The sequence below is a fragment of the Poromitra crassiceps genome (assembly GCF_964638095.1).
Source record: "Poromitra crassiceps genome assembly, chromosome: 10".
NCBI lineage: Eukaryota > Metazoa > Chordata > Actinopteri > Beryciformes > Melamphaidae > Poromitra > Poromitra crassiceps.
In genome coordinates this window covers 40,803,845-40,823,526 of record NC_139631.1, presented here as the reverse complement: position 1 = coordinate 40,823,526, position 19,682 = coordinate 40,803,845, and the positions used below count along the sequence as shown (strand labels likewise).

General features: G+C 44.0%; 2 protein-coding genes across 2 annotated transcripts in view; one reads left to right on the top strand and one right to left on the bottom strand.

The window, feature by feature from the left end:
- Nucleotides 1–17,945, top strand: part of LOC310784449 (replication termination factor 2-like) — a gene marked incomplete at its 3' end in the record, with an annotated part of 30,589 nt that extends 12,644 nt beyond the window's left edge. The window contains exons 6-8 of the mRNA XM_083645442.1: nucleotides 16,099–16,209; nucleotides 17,307–17,361; nucleotides 17,896–17,945. Coding sequence (XP_083501568.1) covers nucleotides 16,099–16,209; nucleotides 17,307–17,361; nucleotides 17,896–17,945 — 216 coding nt within the window. The remainder of the gene's footprint in view (nucleotides 1–16,098; nucleotides 16,210–17,306; nucleotides 17,362–17,895) is intronic.
- On the bottom strand, nucleotides 154–7,760 carry LOC310783068 (beta-1,3-galactosyl-O-glycosyl-glycoprotein beta-1,6-N-acetylglucosaminyltransferase 7-like). The gene is made up of 5 exons (XM_083643855.1): nucleotides 7,588–7,760; nucleotides 5,814–6,072; nucleotides 3,610–4,357; nucleotides 2,643–2,738; nucleotides 154–1,516 (listed from the first exon to the last, which is right to left on the bottom strand). The coding sequence occupies exons 2-5, from the start codon at nucleotides 6,021–6,023 to the stop codon at nucleotides 1,266–1,268; spliced, it is 1,305 nt and encodes a 434-aa protein (XP_083499981.1). The 5' UTR covers nucleotides 6,024–6,072; nucleotides 7,588–7,760; the 3' UTR covers nucleotides 154–1,265.
- Nucleotides 17,946–19,682: the final 1,737 nt, after the last annotated feature.

The following is a 19,682-nucleotide window of genomic DNA, read 5'->3' as shown; positions in this document are numbered from 1 at the left end:
TATGACACAGGAAGTCAGGATGGAATAATCCATGAAGTATCTAAAGTATGACACAGGAAGTCAGGAATAATCCATGATGTCTCTAAAGTATGACACAGGAAGTCAGGAATAATCCATGAAGTCTCTAAAGTATGACACAGGAAGTCAGGAATAATACATGAAGTCTCTAAAGTATGACACAGGAAGTCAGGAATAATCCATGAAGTATCTAAAGTATGACACAGGAAATCAGGAATAATCCACGTGTTTGTGTGTTTGCAAGGACAGCGTATCTCTTGTGTGATTCTAGTTGCATCATCAGCCTGTTCTCTATGTCCGTCATGATACACTCAAGCCTATTTATACCACAAAGCATTTCAGGACAAGCTTAGACACGTCAATACGTTCTCCTGCTTTCTTTCTAATCGGCTCTCTAAGATTTCAGAGGAATGTCAATGATAGAGTGTCATTGGGGTATGATATTCCCTTCTTTGGTAGCAGTCTGTTTTCTGCTGCTGATAGCATCTATATTTATAACCAAGGTTAGGATACAACCTTTTGCTGTGTAGTTAGACACCTTTTTTGTTTATGGTGTGTGTCCCAGTTTGCTTTTTTCTGTTAGTTTACTAGGGATGTTGTAACATTAAATTGCCCAGTAGGGAGACTTGATTTCTCTCCCAAATCAACAAACCATCTTATTTAATCCAATTTCCATTCCTTCACCTGAATTTACATTCTTGTCTTGTGGCTTTGCCAGCGAGTTGTAGAACTGATCCAAGAACCCGCTCCTTGAGCTACAAATGCTCGGCAGAATAGGACATTGTTCTTTTCACAGTCATATCAGCAAACTAAACTACTAGAAACATTTATGCCATCATTCAAGCGGCAATGAAAATATCAGAAGCCTTCATATAGCCCCACTGGACTAGCACCGTTTTAAGGGGATGTGCCTCCCCTTACTCACCTAACCATCTAGTTTTCAAAACCTCCCATTTGACCTCTTGAGACTCGACTCAATTACTGCATTTGCAGCCTACCATATATACAGTAACCATCCTCTGATTAGAAGAAAAAAAGGTTTCTTTACCGTTTCATAAATAGACAAATCAAGCCTATGATCAGTAGCAACTCTGCACAGTTTCACAGTTTGCACAGTGCATCATCATAGTGTTAATATAGTTTTTTGCCTGGTTGTATTTGCTACATTTACAGCAATTAGAAAAGTGCAAATTTGAATCTGTTCACACTTCACAGCCTAGCTTTTGGCCTGGAACCCAACGGTGATTTCAGGCTCCAGCACTGTTGTTGAAGTAGGTGCCGCTGCTGCTGCTTGAGTTACCCAGTGTGGCCAGCAGCCAAGATGGCTGGATGGGCACAGTAGCCTGGCGTAACACCTTGTCCCTGTGCCACTGCTCCAGGCAGTCCAGCGCCTCGGGGAAGGTACTGCTCTCAAACTTATTGGCAAACATGCTGTTGCTGTTGATGATCCATGGCAGGTCTTCCACCCCGTAGATACAGATGTCTCTTACATAACGTCCTGGAAAATGACAGAGACCATTTTGACCATGCAAGAATATATTGGATGTTAGAATATTATATTAGGCTTATGATGCGTCACTGAAATGTGAAATAAATAAAAACAGCCACCTGTCAACAGAACAGTAGCAGCCCCAAATGGCAGCGAGAGGTAACTGCCTGAAGACTTGGAATGTCAGTGTTTAGAAGTCATGTAGGTAATACAGTATGATGTCATCATTATTAACTGCATCATACTAATTTTTGAATGGGTGAGTTCAGCTTTTCTCTTGACACAGTGCTCGACACTTAGTGCTTTGTATTTTGCTCCATTCGATTTGGCACTTTCTGTTGTTGTAGATTTCCTGCCAGTGTCCATACCGTACAGATACTCCAAATATCAGACAGGTTAGAAATTATCACTGCAGCTTCGATGTGTCTTTGAACGGTTCGGGATCTATAAACCTGTAAACCTTGCCAGATATTCTATAATGCCGAACTTTGGTTCCAACTTCCAACCAAGATTCTGATCCAGATTTCTCCTTCTCCTCGATCGACAGACATCTTTTGTTTTTTAGTTCAATGTTTTATATCAGATTTGTTTTGTTATAGCCTGTAAAAGGTTATTTAAAAGGCAGATTACATGTATTAGAGAGGACCCAAGATCAGATAAGTGTCAGTCCTCGCTCCTATTATCTTCTGTTGAGTAAATCTTGAGTTAGTTTGTAAGCCTGTCTGGAGCCAAGCGTAAGAAGCAGACAGTCTTTCTGGCGTAGGTCAATAAGGCCATAGATGGAGGATATAAGGTTAAGAAAAGTATATTAACAACATATTAAGTTAACAAATTGTGTGTGTGTTGTAGTGTGTTTAATGTTTAAAATAACCCATATTTAACTACAAAAAGACACTTATCCCCCACCCCCAATAATATTAGTTGTAATTCCTTCATTTTTTATTCCAAAAGCTAAGACGGACAGAAAGCAAACAATGTATGTTATAAATGAGGCGATGGATTATGGATGTACAGTATAAATGATTAACAATGTGCGATAGAACAAGACAAATAGAATTATTTGGCTGTAAAACATTGTGGTAGCCTAATCGATTAAATATGATCACTATTATGTTCATAGTGCACTGTACAGTACCTTTACAACCATTGTGTGATGTTCCCTCTTGATCTCTCCACTTGATTGCCCGGATCTGTCCAGCCCAACCTCCGTCTATGTAGCTCCCTGGAGCTTCTTGAACCATGGAACCAAACAGAATTAATTCTTGTGCTGCCTAACCTAATCATCATCATCATCAGGGAGTATGTGGGCTCTGTTTGTTTGTTTCAATTTTTGTCCCACTGATTCACAATGTCTGTGACATCATCAGTGATCTCACTGTAATTGTGATGTCACTGATGATGTCACAATGTCTATGACATCATCAGTGTTGTCACTCGACCACTCGACGATGCGAAGTTGAGAAATTGTGGCATGCCAATCGTGCAGGCAAGGCCACACAGCAGCTGAGCTTGGCGAGGCCAAGCTGAGTATGCAAGCGAGCTGCAGGGCGGGCGCCTAGCAATCGATTTCTAGTAATAGATATTTGCTTATTGCTAGTAGTGTAAAAGTACATTTATATTCCCTTGCCAAATACAAACAAAAATGCACAAAAATATAAATCCATAATAATAATAATCTGTAAAGGTGATTTATAGGTCAAGTCTGTGAAACCGCATAGCTGCTAGTTTTTTTAGAGGTCTCTACTGATACTTACAATGCTAGCAGTTAAATATGGCCTAATCTTTTTAGGTATGATTAAGCCTAACACCAGCAATCATGACAAAATACAATCATGACCTATGCCATCGGTGAGTGCAGTCAATGATGCAGTACAAAAAGTAGATTCCTTCCTACATTATGATTTAAGCATACTTTAACACCGTGTCAGTTTGACTTTATCTCAAGTCTCCTGTTTTTTAAACATCATAATCATGCATGCTAAATCATGATTAATGCATCCTGTAGGCTAAGATGGTCCAGAGGTTAGCAAAAGGTCAAGTCAGCAGTTGTAGTAGGAACTAGTCATCAGTCAGTGTATATATATACCGTGTAGTCAGTTTACCTTTGATGTTGTTGAGTGTCACCCAGTAGTGCTCGTCTGGACTGAACGTGTCTTTGGACCACTCCAGCAAGTCCTGCGCCTTTGGACTCTTCAGGACAAAGTCTACGAAGTCTCTCGTTAGAGCATAGTATGCTGTTCCAAAATACACCTGCAGACGGTGCGGAGGAGGACCCTTGGTGTAGCCCCTCCCCCTCTGTACTACATGTGACCCCGTGATCTCCTTGTGCTGGACTTGTGTCCTATGCCTCATGGTCATCGGCTGCTTGATCCCAGGGGTCATGTTCCTGTCCCTCCACTCTTTGCTCTGCATGTAACGCACCAGCTCCAGGTTGCTCTGGACAGGGAAGTCCTGTCCACACAGGTTCACCGCCTTCCTCCAGGCTACCTTGGACCCTGCTAGGTCTTTCATGCAATTCACGTCTGCCTGCAAGCGGGAAAAGCCACCATATGTCACTGTCTCGCTGTGGCTGGAGAGGAATGTATTAGGGAGGCAACTGAGCAGCCTCTGTACAGCCTCCCGGTACTTCCACGGCGCTTTGGCGTCCACGTGAACACAGTAGACGTTCTGTGGGGTGTAAATAGCCCGCAGTAGGCGCATGAAAAGCTCCAGCTCCTTGTGAACAGTCAAAATGAAGGCTAAAGGGTAGTCCTCTTCCTCGTGGCTCAGGGGTCTTGTGATGAAGTGGAGGTCCCTGGTCAAGTTGGAGCAGTGCAGAGGACGGTTCAGATTCAGAATGTAACTTTCCACCTGATGGAGATGGAGACAAAAATTAGAAGCGTACTTTGAGCGGGGGGGATTGTTAGTCCTTGTAACATTTGGGGTCTCACCGTCTCACCACTTTCTTTGCTCACATTTTTCTGTGTAGTGCTTGATGTCACGGGCCGGTCTCAAACACAGTGTTGGCCAATTGATTTGGATTGATTGGTTTGATTCTCAGCATTTCTTTAATGTACACAGATTTTTGCTTTGCTTCTCACTGCAGTAGAAGCTTGTTCATCTGAGCCACATCCTTCTAAACCATGAGGGCTAATGCTGCCAAATAGTGACCACGGTCATGTTAAACGCTGCAACAGCTGATTTTACAGCCAGATTGACAAGTGGCATTCAAGTCATATCTGACCCATTTTCAATTTCTTCTCCACACAAAAGTTGTCTTTTCTCTTGAATATATAATGCAACACTATGAGCTAGGGATGTCACAAGAACCAATGCTTCGGTACCAAGTCGATGCCAACATTCTGAAAATGTGACGGTACTTTTCTACAGTATCCAAAGTACCGTATAGCTAACTATTGAGGACGCAAGTCTGGTTGCTTCTTTTGGGGTGTTTGGGCTGTTTTTAGGCTGGAAATCAGCTGTTATCTGGCAACGCTGCTACCAGCATGGGAGAACATGGGAAATGGCGACAAACAGTAAAATGTGTGGATGTGCATTGGAGGCGGATCAGCAAGGATTAATAATAGATTCACAAAAACCAATATGCAAATGTGCCATCGCAGCATCCAGACCACCTTCAAACCACCTCATCACCTCCTTGTTGCATTTTCACCATTGAAGACATGACAGGCAGACAAGAAAATAAACCATTACACATTTACTTGTTTTCTCACTAATTTGGCGTTTTCTCTTGCAAATAATCTGGCCACTTAACTATGCATTCATGAAATGAAATCGCACGGGAACATTAATGGTTTGTAAAATTGCCATTTAACAATATAAGGGGATGTGCAACAGAAGTAATCCAAACGTCATCAACATGCCAACTCGCTCGCTCTGCACAAAAGGGAGTTTAATGCATGTCTGAAAAGGGCAATAAAAAGGGCAATATAAACACCTGGCAAAGTACTCAAAACTGCTTCTGACTGTGGTCGTTCCCGCTACAATAGGTATCTCCAGGACCACACTTTGCCTTGATGACACACACACGTGCGCGCGCGCACACACACACACACACACACACACACAGTGAAAACAATACCAGCCCCGCTGTGGCGGCTGGTAAATATACTATACTACCAATGATTCATAATGGTGGGAATTTCTTTCTTGATTCATTCAATTTGTGATTTGGATTTATATAAACTAACACTTTATCTTTAATTTCAGTACGCTTCAGTCAGAATATGTCACTCTTGTGAGTGACCCCCATTTCCAGCAACAACATATGAATACAAGGAAACACAAACAAACAAAAAAGACATACCTGACAGTCACGCGGATGCCAGTCGTCTCCTTCCTCAGGGCTTGCTGGCAGAAAAGCTTTACATATCGTAGAGAAAGGCCTGCAGCCGAGGGCCTCTTGTGGCTGGGGCTGCGTTGGCGTTCTGGCCCTCAGGTAAATCACTGAACAGACCACGATAGTGACCCCCAGGCACAACAGGAAGCTGCACTTGGTCACTTCCAGCTGGAGCATAATAGTCCAGCTCCTCCGTACGCAGACAGCACCGCCACAGATGAACCTCCTGCAAGAAAGACGTGCTAACGGTTAGCAGAAGGTGCCTGGACCCATGAGGGATAGTAAATGAGGTTACATTATGTAGGTTAGCACTCATTGGGGAAGCCAGTTCTCAGCTCAAGATGTAGTTTAGATGTTGAATTCAGTCAGTAGACTGAAGTGCATTGAGAAAGGGTTATTATTGTGAAGGAAGGCAATCGATCTCCCTCAAAACTGATCATTTATACTTGGCATTTGAGTTTGATACGGTACAGATAACTACGTTAATGCTCAACATTTTGCACATTCTAATCATTGAGTGGAACATAACTCAGTCCTTTGATCCAATAAGTCTTTGGGCTACCTTCCATACAGAACATTACTTCACTGCCGTTGATGCGGTATTTGTAAAGCTGTTTCACCTTTTTGGGTCCACCTGCTCCCATAAAATGGTCTGATATTTCTTGGTCATTCATTACACGGCCATGCAGAGCATCATCAGAACTAATTACTCTTAGTACCAGACTTCTTTTAAAGCTCTCACTTAATATGACTTGCCTGTTACCTAGCTGCCTTTTTAAATTGTGATTTAGTTTCTTCTGAGTTAAGTCCTTTTTGTAGTGTTGACAACATTTTGTCCAACCCTATGAAAGTCCCACTGCATGTGTAAGCTCAATCAGTATGAAGACAAGACAAGACAAGACAAGCCTACACCAAAGACTTTCGTTTTGTTTTCTTGCCGTTTGAGCCGGTTCTGCCCCTGGAGCCAAGCTGAACCGTCTGGCACTGCACAGCCACTCGAGAGCTAATGAAGCTCAGGCTGGAAAGGGACATGGACTGTTGGGACCAGCACAACGTCAGATAGCTATAGGTTGGCAACTGGCAAGACAGAATGAATGCTGAATAGAGAGCCAAAGTCGACGTCACCTCCTGCTTCACACATGCACACCAAGAGTTATCATCTGCCATTTATTTTCCCATAGACCTTTCGTAAAATGCTTATAACAAATAGTTTTACTTAGTCAAACCAAACTATTCCGCGATATTTAGAAAGAGGAGAGACCATAGAACATTTCACTCGGACCAAGACGTAAAATTCGTTTTTTTGTTAGGTTTCAAATGAAATCTTGTGTTGAGCCACCCTGCACTCCACAAAGCAACACAACACACAGTACATTGTCACAGGCATTGTGACACTGACGTCAAAAACAACCACAACAAGCATAACATACTGGCAAAGAGCGCTCACAGCTTGATGACTCTTTCCTGCCTAGAAAGGATTGAACCACCTGCTATTGACTCACTGTTTGTAGTTAATGATATATATTTTTCCCCCAGTCAAAAACCTTTCAATCTGTTGTTTTTAATAGTAATCATCCCACATTTCTAACATTTAGTCTGGAATTCAGCCTTTAATTTCAGCCTTCACTTCAATTTTATTCAGAGATCTAAAGCGTATAGAGATTGCAACACCACACACACACACACACACACACACACACACACACACGGTTCCAAAGATAGAGCAAGGTTAGCCAGTTACCTTGAAGGCGGTTGAACCTGTCGTCCTTACAGTGGAAGAGGGGGATGTTAAACATTAGCCCTTGTTCTGACTATTGTAATCTAAACTACTGGCCTGAGTGTGTTAGTCCAATCCATTAGAATCCATCCAGAAAGAGGCAGAGGGTAAGAGTGCTATCCATGAGTGTGCCATCAGCAGCAGCAGCAGCAGCAGCAGCAGCAGCAGCAGGAGTGGTCTCTGATGTGTGGTCTAGCTAGGTTCGATCAAGCTTGTTTGGCTGTTGTTGCTTCTGGCAGCCAGTGACCCAGGGGGCTGTGTTCCTCTCTGCGCTCGAGACCGTGTCGTACTCGTAGTGAGGCTGAGTGGTTGCGTATGTGTGTTTTCTCCTCTGGTTGCATGGCTGATTGAGTCACTCTCCCTCATCCCCATGAGACGGGGGCAGTCCTTGCCTGGTTACCAGCAGTTAGGCCCCGCCCACACACGCACACACACACACACACACACGCACACACACACACACACACACACACCTGACACACATGCACACCCCTCACACACTCTCAGTAGCAGTTTTTTCCAGTCTCCACCCCCGCACAGTTTCCCACTCACTGTTGTCGGGGCTTCCTCCTTATTTTCCCTGTTGCTTTACGTTTCACTCCTACAGCCCATGTGCCGCTGTTTCTCTCTCTCTCTCTCTCCGGCCAAATACCAATCCTGTCTCTCCTCTCCTCACCCCATGCTCCTCTGTTTCTCTCTCTTTCCGGCCAAATACCAAACCTGTCTCTCCTCTCCTCACCCCATGCTCCGCTGTTTCTCTCTCTTTCCGGCCAAATACCAAACCTGTCTCTCCTCTCCTCACCCCATGCTCCTCTGTTTCTCTCTCTCTCTCTCCGGCCAAATACCAAACCTGTCTCTCCTCTCCTCACCCCATGCTCCTCTGTTTCTCTCTCTCTCTCTCCGGCCAAATACCAAACCTGTCTCTCCTCTCCTCACCCCATGCTCCGCTGTTTCTCTCTCTTTCCGGCCAAATACCAATCCTGTCTCTCCTCTCCTCACCCCATGCTCCTCTGTTTCTCTCTCCGGCCAAATACCAATCCTCCGTCTGTCTCTCCTCAGTCATCAGAGCTTCAGCAGAGGTGTTTCCACACTCGGGAGAGACAGAGTGCGGAAAAACTGTCTGCACTCTCTGCTCTCTGTCTCTAGCCACTTTCACACAGAGATCCCGCAATAGTGCCATTCAGAAGGCCCGCAAAGCCGGCAGCCTTGCCACAAAATGTTTTCACACAGACCAAGCAGCCCGGCCATATTACCGCCCCGGAGTGCGTTTACAGATAGCATCCACCCCTCTCGGATTGAAATGAGGGTGAACCATGGGTGCTGAGTTTCGTTACTATAATTAATCAAATTCCGACAAATTAAAATGATGCTGGTAACCAAGTCCGGTGAAAATATATTTATATATATTATATTATATTATATTATATTGTATTATAATTATAATATATTATAATATTATATATACCGGTAAATATTTTCATGTACAGGTTATAGTGTAGGCTACTGTATGAGGAATGAAAACAACCAAACATCTCCATGTAGGCTATGCACAGCAGCTCTCAACAGCTGCTCATTAAAGAGATCAAAGAGAAAAGAGGAGAGCTCACCCACTTCCTTCCTTTTTTGCCTATCAAATGGCTCAGTGCAGAAGCAAGATTCAAATTCAGTGGGCTGATTTACTGATTTACTGATAAGCTGCACAGCCGACTAACTGCCCAGCTCACCAACAGCAATCTGGCTATCTTCAGAGCAGCAGCCAGTTTGTTTGCTGCCTGGTCAGCTTCTGAGATTATCCCTCTTGTGTTAAACAGAGCACACAGGCAGGGTTCACGCCCACTGAGCCTGCACTATGGGCACACAATAGAGATCCCCTGCTGGTTACTGAGGGCTTTGACGTGTGTGTGCGTGTGCGTGTGCGTGCGCGCGTGCGTGCGTGTGTGTTTCCATGTTATTGAAGCACAGGTCTAGAGTGCAGCTTATGTCAATATTGTAATTAAGAAGAAAAGTTATAAATCCAGTGATTTTCTGTCCTTGTCTCTATGTCGGATAAACCTATCCAGGAGAAAGCAAGAGGTATATTTAAAGCTTGTGGGGAAAAAAGCTACTTGGTGAGCCTCAAGGGAGTCCATAAAATACTATATTAAACCTGCAATATGCAATTTCCGATCCAAAACAAGTTCTTTTGGATCCACTCAAGCATTACCCGGACAAGACGAATTAAAATTGGTACTTGCCCGTGTCAGCTCTGTGTTGTGATCCTGAAAGTGAAAGTTTCTAGCAGGCGTCCTGCAGTGCAAAATGCTTCCAGAGCCCGGCTCTCTAATATTCATTGGCGGGATGCTAGTTAAAAAGACTGCATCCTAAATCTTCTTAAGTAGGCTTTTGTACTTTTAACAAACCAGCAGTGGAAGACCTGTGGGCTCTTGAAGCAACATAGAACAGCAGGGATTCTGTAATGTAGGCCGGTCCTAAACCATGCAGAGTTTTGTATGCAAGTAAATTAACTTTAAACTCAATTCTGCACCCCAGGTGCAGGCGGCTGGTTTACCATCTAGCCAGACTGTGCAATGCAGCTAAAACAGAAACAGAAATCAGAAAATAGAGTGATATATGCTGTTACTTCCTTCCGTCCTTTTTAGCATTGTTAGAAGGCGAGCTGCAGAGTTTGGGGTAAGCTGAAGCCTCTCAATAGACTTTGTAGGGAGGCTGGTAAGAAGGAGTTTCAGCATGTTTCTGGGTCAGGCTGAACATTGGCAATATTTCTAAAGGGCTACATGCTCTTAGCCTAGGTAAACCCAGCCCCCACGTGACCTGCTCTCTCAGTTCCCAGTCACTAACATAGTGACTGAGAACAGGTCTGAGAGCAGGTCACGTGGGGGATGGGTTTACCCAGGCTAACATGCTCTTAGCCCGGGGCATAGCCCCGGGCTAAGAGTAGTGTGGAAACCCCTAAGATAAGATAATACCCAGACTTGTTACTTCAGTGATTCAGGTTCAGTGTTTTGGAGAAGTATTTTGCCTTTAGGGCTGACCAAAGGTATTTCAGTCTCATCTTCATTCAGTTTTTTCTCAGCAGCATGTATAGTGATGTACACCTAAACCTCTTTTAGACTTTGACTGTTACGTCACCTTGTGAGATGATCCATTTTAAAATCTTAAGTCGAGCTGAACCCAAAAATGACTTTTCTTTTCTTTTAGTTCAAATACCTGTGTATGCAGTGCACCTATTTAATAATGTATGCAAAATAAATCACAAAACTCTAATTTATTTAGGTTTTCACACTTTTTCACATCAAAAGTTCATTTTTCAAGATTTCATTGATAACAGTAATGTACAGTTTGCTGACGTCACCTAGTACTATCAAATTTCCAACCCATTTCAACCAATCATTTCACGACATGCAGCTGTCAATCAAATCTTCATTTCAGGATAATTTTCTCTTCCAAATGAAGGGGAAAATGGTGCCTAGTGCCTGTCATCTGGCAGAGTTTCTAGCCCATAAACTAACTATTAACTTGAGCAATTATGCAAACTAAATCAAACGGTAATGTCTAAGAATGCAAAGAAATGTAACTGGCTCGTTAAAACACGCATTCCAGGAATATTATTTACATTTATAACGATAATGGCGCGCGCCTCCAAGCCTGACAGCCTCCCTGGCTGTCAGGGGTCGTCTCTCGGAGAATCCAGGCGGGTGGACAGCACCCATGCTTCGGATTGTACAGGCTGAATCCCACCCGATTTGGGGGTGGACCATGCCAGGATTGGCCGATGCCAAAGCCAGTCGACAGAATTGTCAAATCAAATCATCGACGCTGTATATGGTCCGCCTCTCAATTTGTTTTCAGTCTGAAATGGACTCAGATGCAGGTGACGAACGGGTTCACCTCGACTTTAAGCATTTGAATGGAGTGTTGTTGATGTCCCTGGAGTTTGAGTTTAATCATTCTGACTTGCAATACATGATTGAATTATGCAGAATGTACACTTGAAAAAAAACAATAAAAAATACACATACATTATGCATTATTAAAACAAACCCCAACATCAAAAATACAATCAACGCTTAACTACAGCCCATTAAAAAGCCTGACGCCACAAGAGATGGTGGAGTTTCTCAGTCTATTTGTTCTGGTTTTTGGCAAAGACAACTGATTGCCTCTGTGCAGAACACGGCCAGTCCTTTTTTTCTAACGCTGGGGACACACCGGTATGCGGAACTTGCGCGCATGCGCCGCGCAGCGCACCTCCGCGCAGAAGGCGCTTAAAGTGTCCACACAGAGAGCGCAGCTCACTTTGCGCGCTCTGCTCGTCCGCTATATATTTTGCCCCAGATCTACTGTCTGTTATCATGGGTAGTAAATAACGACATAAATATATAAAGTAATATGTTTGGGATAACTGTTAATGGCTCCCTTCGGCGTTATAAAATGCAATTGCATCATATTTAAGTCTGTTCTCCTCCCGTTTTCCCAGTGCGTGCTGTTGTAGATAGAAGGCGAGTCCTAGCTCTCTACTTGTTGCCCCGCAGGCAACGAGCCCCTAGAAGCCGCTCCCTCTCTAACTGCTCTTTCTCTCTTTCCACACTTCCAAAGGGGCAATCAACAACGTAAATAAACATTATTTTACTTTGAAATTGGTTTTATTTGACGAATGTCCGATTTCGGAGTTCCTGTCTGCCCTGATCTGATCTGTTCAGCTTGACAGAGTCGCTCATGGGCGCAGAGGTCCGCGCACAAAAATAGAAATCTAGGCTATCTTGCGGGCCCTGAGCGTCCGCGGAGCTGCGCGCAATTCGGTGTGGACCGACAGATCTGTTAACATGGTGTCCTAATGTAAACTGGCTGCGCACAAGGTTGCGCCGCGCAGCTTACGTGTGTTTTCACTGTCTGTTACTAGGAGGGAGGATGTGGTGGAGCGGGTGGTTAGGCTGGTGCATATCCTGCATCAGCTTCACACGGGCCTGTTGTTCTCTTCATTCAAAGAGATGTCATTGAACCTCATCATTATTTTGACAGCCCTTTTCTGGACCCTGTCCATGGTGGCTCGTTGTTTAGCCGTACAGCCCATAAGCAGTACACTCCCATATTCTAGACATGGTCTGATCAGTGTGTTATAGATATCGACCAGGTCTTCTACAGGGAGCCAATTTCTTGCCATCACAGTGAGAAAATGCAGGCGCTTGGAGGCTTTTTTCACAGCCTCCTCAACGTGAACATCTCCACTGAGCTGATTGTCCAGGTGGAAACCCAGGTATTTTGTGCTTGTGACAACAGGGACAACCTGGCCGTTGAGGATTAGGGGGGCTGGCTGGGGAGGGTCCTTAGCGAAGCATACTCTCAGCTCCATTGACTTCTTGCTGTTGAGAAGCATGTTATTTGCTAGCCTGGGTAAACCCATCCCCCACGTGACCTGCTCTCAGACCTGTTCTCAGTCACTATGTGACTGGGAACTGAGAGAGCAGGTCACGTGGGGTCTGGGTTTACCTAGGCTAGTTATTTGCTGCAGCCCATTCCTCGAGCCGCTTTGCTTCATCTGCCATTGATGTATCAGTTCCTATGTCAGAGAGTCTAATGACACGAGGATGGCTTTAGAAATTCAAATACTCTTTTTAGTGAAGGCAAACTTTTTGTACCAGGTAAAAGCTGTTGTCTAGCATGTGGTGTCTTGAGATTGTGGCTCTTTCAACAATTCTTTTTTTTTGGTCAATGTGGCTCCTGAGTAGGGTAAGGTTGTGTGCCACTTTAGGCTCTCAGAGGAAGTGGTACACAGTTGTCAAACAGTTGTCACACAGGTGAAAAGCTTGCTCTTCTCTTGGGAGTCTCAGGCACTATTATATGTATATGGAGGAGCTGAATATGCCAGTGAGGGTGGCCTATGGCCTCGGAGTGGACAGAGATATAATGATTCTTTTCTATCGCTCATTTATAGAGTATCCTCAGTTTTGGTTTTATTGCTTGGTTTTTCTCATTGTCAATCGCTAACAAGAACAAACTAAATGAGATTATTGGTTAGGACAGTAGATAGACCGGAAAGGTGGGGAGAGGGGATGACATATCTTCAATTACTTTTCACCAAGGGCCACATTTTGCTGAGGGCCGAGTGCTGGGAGCTGGGGGATTCAAGATTCAAGATTCAAGATTTTTATTGTCACTCCATGGTACAAGTATCACGTGTGAAATTCTTGTGCTGAGGAGTGAGGACTCCGTTTACAACATAGTACAAATATAACAGGGCATATGAGTGCAAAAACAACAAGAGACACAACAAGCAATAAGGCAGTATAGTGATAAGACAAGTCAGAGACAGTGGCATATTCACTGCACATAGGTGCACATGTCATGTGCATACTTTAGACGTGCTTAAACATTTTAAATTCGGCGTATTTGACATACAGGTGCAAATAGCATATTCCTTATTAAACATACAATTAAACTCGGCGTTTTAAATTCGGCGTATTTGACATACAGGTGCAAATAGCATATTCCTTATTAACTCATTGAGTGCCATGGACGTCTTTCGACGTCCAATTAAATAGTGACGTAGAGTGCCACGGACGTCTTTCGACGTCCAATGCGTTTTTTGACGGTGGGACGTCGATCAAAGCCTTCCGCATCTCCTGTACAACTATTATAGCTATTGGAGGTCTATAACCTATTTTACAGAACCCTTAGGTGGCGACAGTGCTCTCCAGGTTAACAGAAAGGCAGAGAAAAACAGAGAATAAGTCTTTGGGGAAACGGAAATCGCATCGCATCCGTATGCATCGATATGCATGAAGCGTTTTAACGTTAGATGTGCCTACAGCAGCAGCAGCCAATCTGCTCCCACAATTGAGCTCCTCCATGTCCGCTGCAACAGCCAATTCGCATGATCAGCCGTGGATTTGTTATTATTCTCAACTGGAAGCATAGGAGCCGGTGACAAACACACGCGGAAGCTGTAAAAAAGCTGGATGTCGCGCACATAGACGGTCGCGCACCCTTCACAGTGCAGAGCAAACTCAGCAGAGAGCCACCTCCCATAAGGAGGAGTGTGCAGTTGAGGAGTAGGAGTGGGAGGGGGGGGGGGGGGCACGCAGAGCAGCACACAACACACAACACCCAGACAGACCCAGGCAGCAGGACATTAGCTTCAGAGTCAGTGATGTGTTTGAAATGTTTAATTTCACAAAAGGGCCAATATCTCAGCTTCTAGAAAAAAAAGGCTCTTTTTTGTTAAATCAAGCTATCTTCTCCGGCTGATAACTAAAGAACGGAAAATTATATCAATAAACCTGTTTTTGCTGATGATAGAAAAGAGTCTCATCGTTCTTTTTGCGTGTTCATTGTTTACATAGTAATATCACACAATATTCTGTGGGCCTCGAGAAATCACTGAAAAAAGCTCTGAAACTCTGGCACAGGGAGCGTCCGTTCTCCAAAAGTGGCTGGCACTCAATGAGTTAAACATACAATTAAACATTAGACATACGTTATGGTAGCAGCTACAGTGCGGTACAGTACGGCTACTACACTTTGAAGGCAGGTTTAGAGGAATAACTCATTTTAAATTAGCAGTTGTGATGTCATTATTCAGTCTTATTAAAGTAGGAAAACTGTGCGCACATCCAAAACCACATTGGGCATCAGGTGTAGGACAAATAGGTTTTTATTTGCTCAAGGTTGGCAAGCTTGCCAACCTTGAGCAAATAAAAACGGGAGCTGCTAATCAGTGTGCGGACAATTCCTTTATTTTTTTATTATTCAGTCTTAACCACCAATATTTGATCATTTTCTCACTCCTATGTCACCACCTGCTCTCCCTGCAGGGCTTGAAATTAACTTTTTTCAGCACCTGCCAATATGGCTGCTAGATTTCAAAGTTACCAGCCAATTAGAATTTCCACTAGCCAAAATGGTTTTCTTGAAATAAACGAGAATACGAGTGGGTTAATTTAAGTATAACTGTCAGTAAGTGGCCCGGGATTCTCAAAGCCTGTTGAGGGTCACACAAGAACAAAAGGCACTCTTGAAGCTAAATTCAACCAAACCAACCAAAACCAATGAGTTAATTATTAAAATGTTTACTTCAATGTAGAACAGTAATTTCTTACACATGAGATTACTTTTAGCCTTTTAGTCATAAATATTATTGAAAGATATTCCATATTCCAGACTGAAATGTTATAACAGAAGTGGAGAATTGGCCAGAATGACATGAACATTTGGACACTTATTCAGCTGGTATCTTGCATGTTGCATTCAGGTGCACTGTAAAAAAAAGAAATGCAATTCCAGCGTCGGCCACACAGCCTGCGGGCCGCCAATTGAAGAGCCCTGACATATGGCCCTGAATTAGCATTTCCTTGATACTTGACTTAGTTGGAAAAATCACCTTCTACTCTTTTCATCTGTGAAAAAAAAAAATCAAATGTCATTATAAAGAAGAAGAAAAACATCTCTGAACTTGATGCCATCTTGTCTTTGCTCTAGTGTGGGGACGCGTTCCAAAGTGAAGATATTGTTGTGATCAATGGCACCAAGGAGGAAGTGGAGAAGCTTAAAGAGAGGATGGAAGAGAAGCGTGCCAAGGCCAAATCTAAGGTGGGGTTTTTTCAGACAATAGTCTCGCTTGGTCAGACCTATCTCCACATAGCACCATGCCAGCCCTGGAGAAAGGTCTGGCTCAACCTACTACCATTCTGTTTATATATATATATATATATATATATATATATATATATATATATATATATATATATATATATATATATATATTAGGGATGGGCATCGAATTTCGAATTTTCGAATAATCGTTGTTATTATCAAGGTCGACTTTTATTATTGAAATTCGAAATTCGAAATTTGAAAAAAAAAAAAAAAAAAATTTGAGTGAAATGTTGCATTGTCTCCCCTGATTCTAAGTATAGTCAAATCGCTTGGTTTGAGCAAGTAAAACAATTTTTATAAGCATTTTAAGCAAGGTTTATGGAAAAATGAATGGCGGATGAAATCCCATGAAGAGGGAGAGGGGGTGACTTTGGCACCCCTTTGGCACTCAGACCTGAGCCTACTACCGTAAATATTTAATGAACCACTCATGATTGTCAAAACTGTTTTTTATTTTCGAAAATGTCAATGTCATGTAACATGTTCTTTACTTCAGTGGTGCAATGCTTGTTTGAGCTAAAAATCCACAGCAGAAGCTTTTTATATTAATTAATAAAGCCGTAGACTTAGAATCAGGGGAGACAATGCAACATTTCACTCACAAAAAAAAAAAAAACATTTTTTTTTTTTTTAACATTTTTTTTTTTTTTTTCGAATTTCGAATTAAATTCGAATTTGGCCAGCGAATTTCGAATAGTGTTTTTGCTAGAAATGCCCATCCCTAATATATATACTGTAAGTTCATTGTGCTCTCTGTCCCAGATGACCATTAACTAGTCAAAGGACATTCTGGAGTGCTGGCCTGCTTCTTTCTCTTGTGACTTGTTCTGGCCCTGCACCCAAGTCGAACGTTTATCTTAAGTGTGCTCGAATTGTGTGAGTTCTGATGTCCTATAAATGTCTTTTCTCATCACGAGATAGAAGTAAAAGTGATACTCTCAGAATAGTGTTTCAGGTTAAATGTTCCCTCAGTCTCACCTGTGAATTGTTTTTTTGTAAATGCCTTTAACTTTGTCTTTTTCTCCTTTTAGAAATCAAAGAAGAGCAAGGTTTCCGAAGCTGTGAGCAAACCATCAGACTCAAAAGGTGAGAATTTGACATTTGTATGACTAGGCATCTTACGCGCTACGCGCACTCGATTCCTAGGCTCGCCCGCTACGCGGGCTCAACGGCCTCACCAGCCTCGCCCCCGCAGCTCGGCTGCTGCATGGCCTCGCCTGCTCTATTGGCGCGCACATGTGTGTGTGTGTTGCTCACAAAATGTTATTGCTCTTAAGTGTACATGCGCACAGGTGTGTGTGTGTGTGTGTGTGTGTGTGTGTGTGTGTGTGTGTGTGTGTGTGCGTGCCCCTTAGTCCACGTTCACACCATACGCCAATTCAGTGTCCTTGTTAACAGGCGAGTCCATTCACACCGGCCCCACGCTGACGCCACGCCAAAGCCACGCTGATCCCATAGTTTCAGCTTTTGTTCTATTTTCCAAGCGTGCTGCGCGCTGATCCCGAGCTGCCAGGCAGGCAGTCAATGCAATTTGTGAGGGGTGGGACGGGCCGAAGCAGCAGCTCCGAGCCGGCCGCTGAGGAAAAGAGACTGTTTCTGGTGTGACCGCTTTGGCGTCAGGTCAGCTTGATGTCTGCTTCAAGCTTCAGTTCGGCATGGCTTTGGCATAATGGTGTGTTCGGCCATTTTAAGTTTACACCAGTGCCTATGACATCATCAGTGATGTGATTTTGCTCTTCTAACATCACTGATGACATCATCAGTCTTATGACATCACTGGTGACATCATCCGTCGTATGACATCACTGATGACATCATCAGTGATGTCACAATGCCTCCTATGACATCATCAGTGGGACAAAAATGTAAACAAACAGAGATTGCCCTAAGCCCCTTTCATATACCGTAGATAGATAGATAGATAGATAGATAGATAGATAGATAGATAGATAGATAGATAGATAGATAGATGCCTAAGTGAGCCTTTAGGTAAACAAAAACCAAGCAACCAGCAAAATGCCAGAACCAAACCATCACTCCTTCATTTGGATAATACTGTGCAGTAATGGAATAGCTGGCTAAATTTGACATAAATGGAAATGAGCAGGAATATGTTGATCCAGTTGATGTTCTACGCTGAGTCTCTTGATTAAGTGAAAGAATGCCAACCCTTTGAATATGAATCCTAGACCAGAGACACTCCAGTCTTGTCTGTCCTCAGAATACATTGGTGTGGTTTCCTGTTTAGCCCCTCGAATTCAATGGAAAGGAATTGCATTCAAATGCCCCCATCGAATGGAGAGGAGTTGTACAATCTCTACAACCCAGTTTCCCTGGGGTTGTAGAGATTACTTGCAAAACCCCATTTAATGGGTAGGATTCAGGGGTTGTACAGATTACTTGCAAAACCTCATTTAATGGATAGGATTCTCCATTGGCTCTTCTCTCAACCACCCTGCCCACCTCTGCAGGCATGGGGAGGGTCTGCTTGGACCCCTGTGTCCTTAGGTTTAGGCATGGGGGATGGGAGGGGTTAGGGTTAGGGGTGGGAGAGGTTAGGTTTAGGCATGGGGGTGGGAGAGGTTAGGTTTAGGCATGGGGGGTGGGAGAGGTTAGGTTTAGGGTTAGGGGTGGGAGAGGTTAGGTTTAGGCATGGGGGTGGGAGAGGTTAGGTTTAGGCATGGGGGGTGGGAGAGGTTAGGTTTAGGGTTAGGGGTGGGAGAGGTTAGGTTTAGGCATGGGGGTGGGAGAGGTTAGGTTTAGGCATGGGGGGTGGGAGAGGTTAGGTTTAGGGTTAGGGGTGGGAGAGGTTAGGTTTAGGCATGGGGGGTGGGTTAGGGTTAGGGGTGGGAGAGGTTAGGTTTAGGCATGGGGGTGGGAGAGGTTAGGTTTAGGCATGGGGGGTGGGTTAGGGTTAGGCATGGGGGGTGGGAGAGGTTAGGTTCAGGGTTAGGGGTGGGAGAGGTTAGGTTTAGGCATGGGGGTGGGAGAGGTTAGGTTTAGGCATGGGGGTGGGAGAGGTTAGGGTCTGGGTTAGGATTAGGCATGGGGCATGGGAGAGGCTTGGAGGGGTCTCCAGAGACGACCCCCGAGGGTCTCGAACCCTCCGTTCGGCCCCCAGACCTTCCGTTCGGCCCGCAGACCCCCCGAAGCGACCCCAGGACCTCCACAGGGTCCTGCGGCCCACCCAGGCCTCGGAGACCCCAGGTTTATCCATTGAATGGGGTTTTGCAAGTAATCTCTACAACCCAGAGAAACTGGGTTGTAGAGCTGTCCATTGAATGGGGTTTTGCAAGTAATCTCTACAACCCAGAGAAACTGGGTTGTAGAGATTGTACAACTCCACCCCATCGAATGGGGACATTTTGAAGCAATTCCTTTCCATTGAATGAGGTGATTCATAGTAG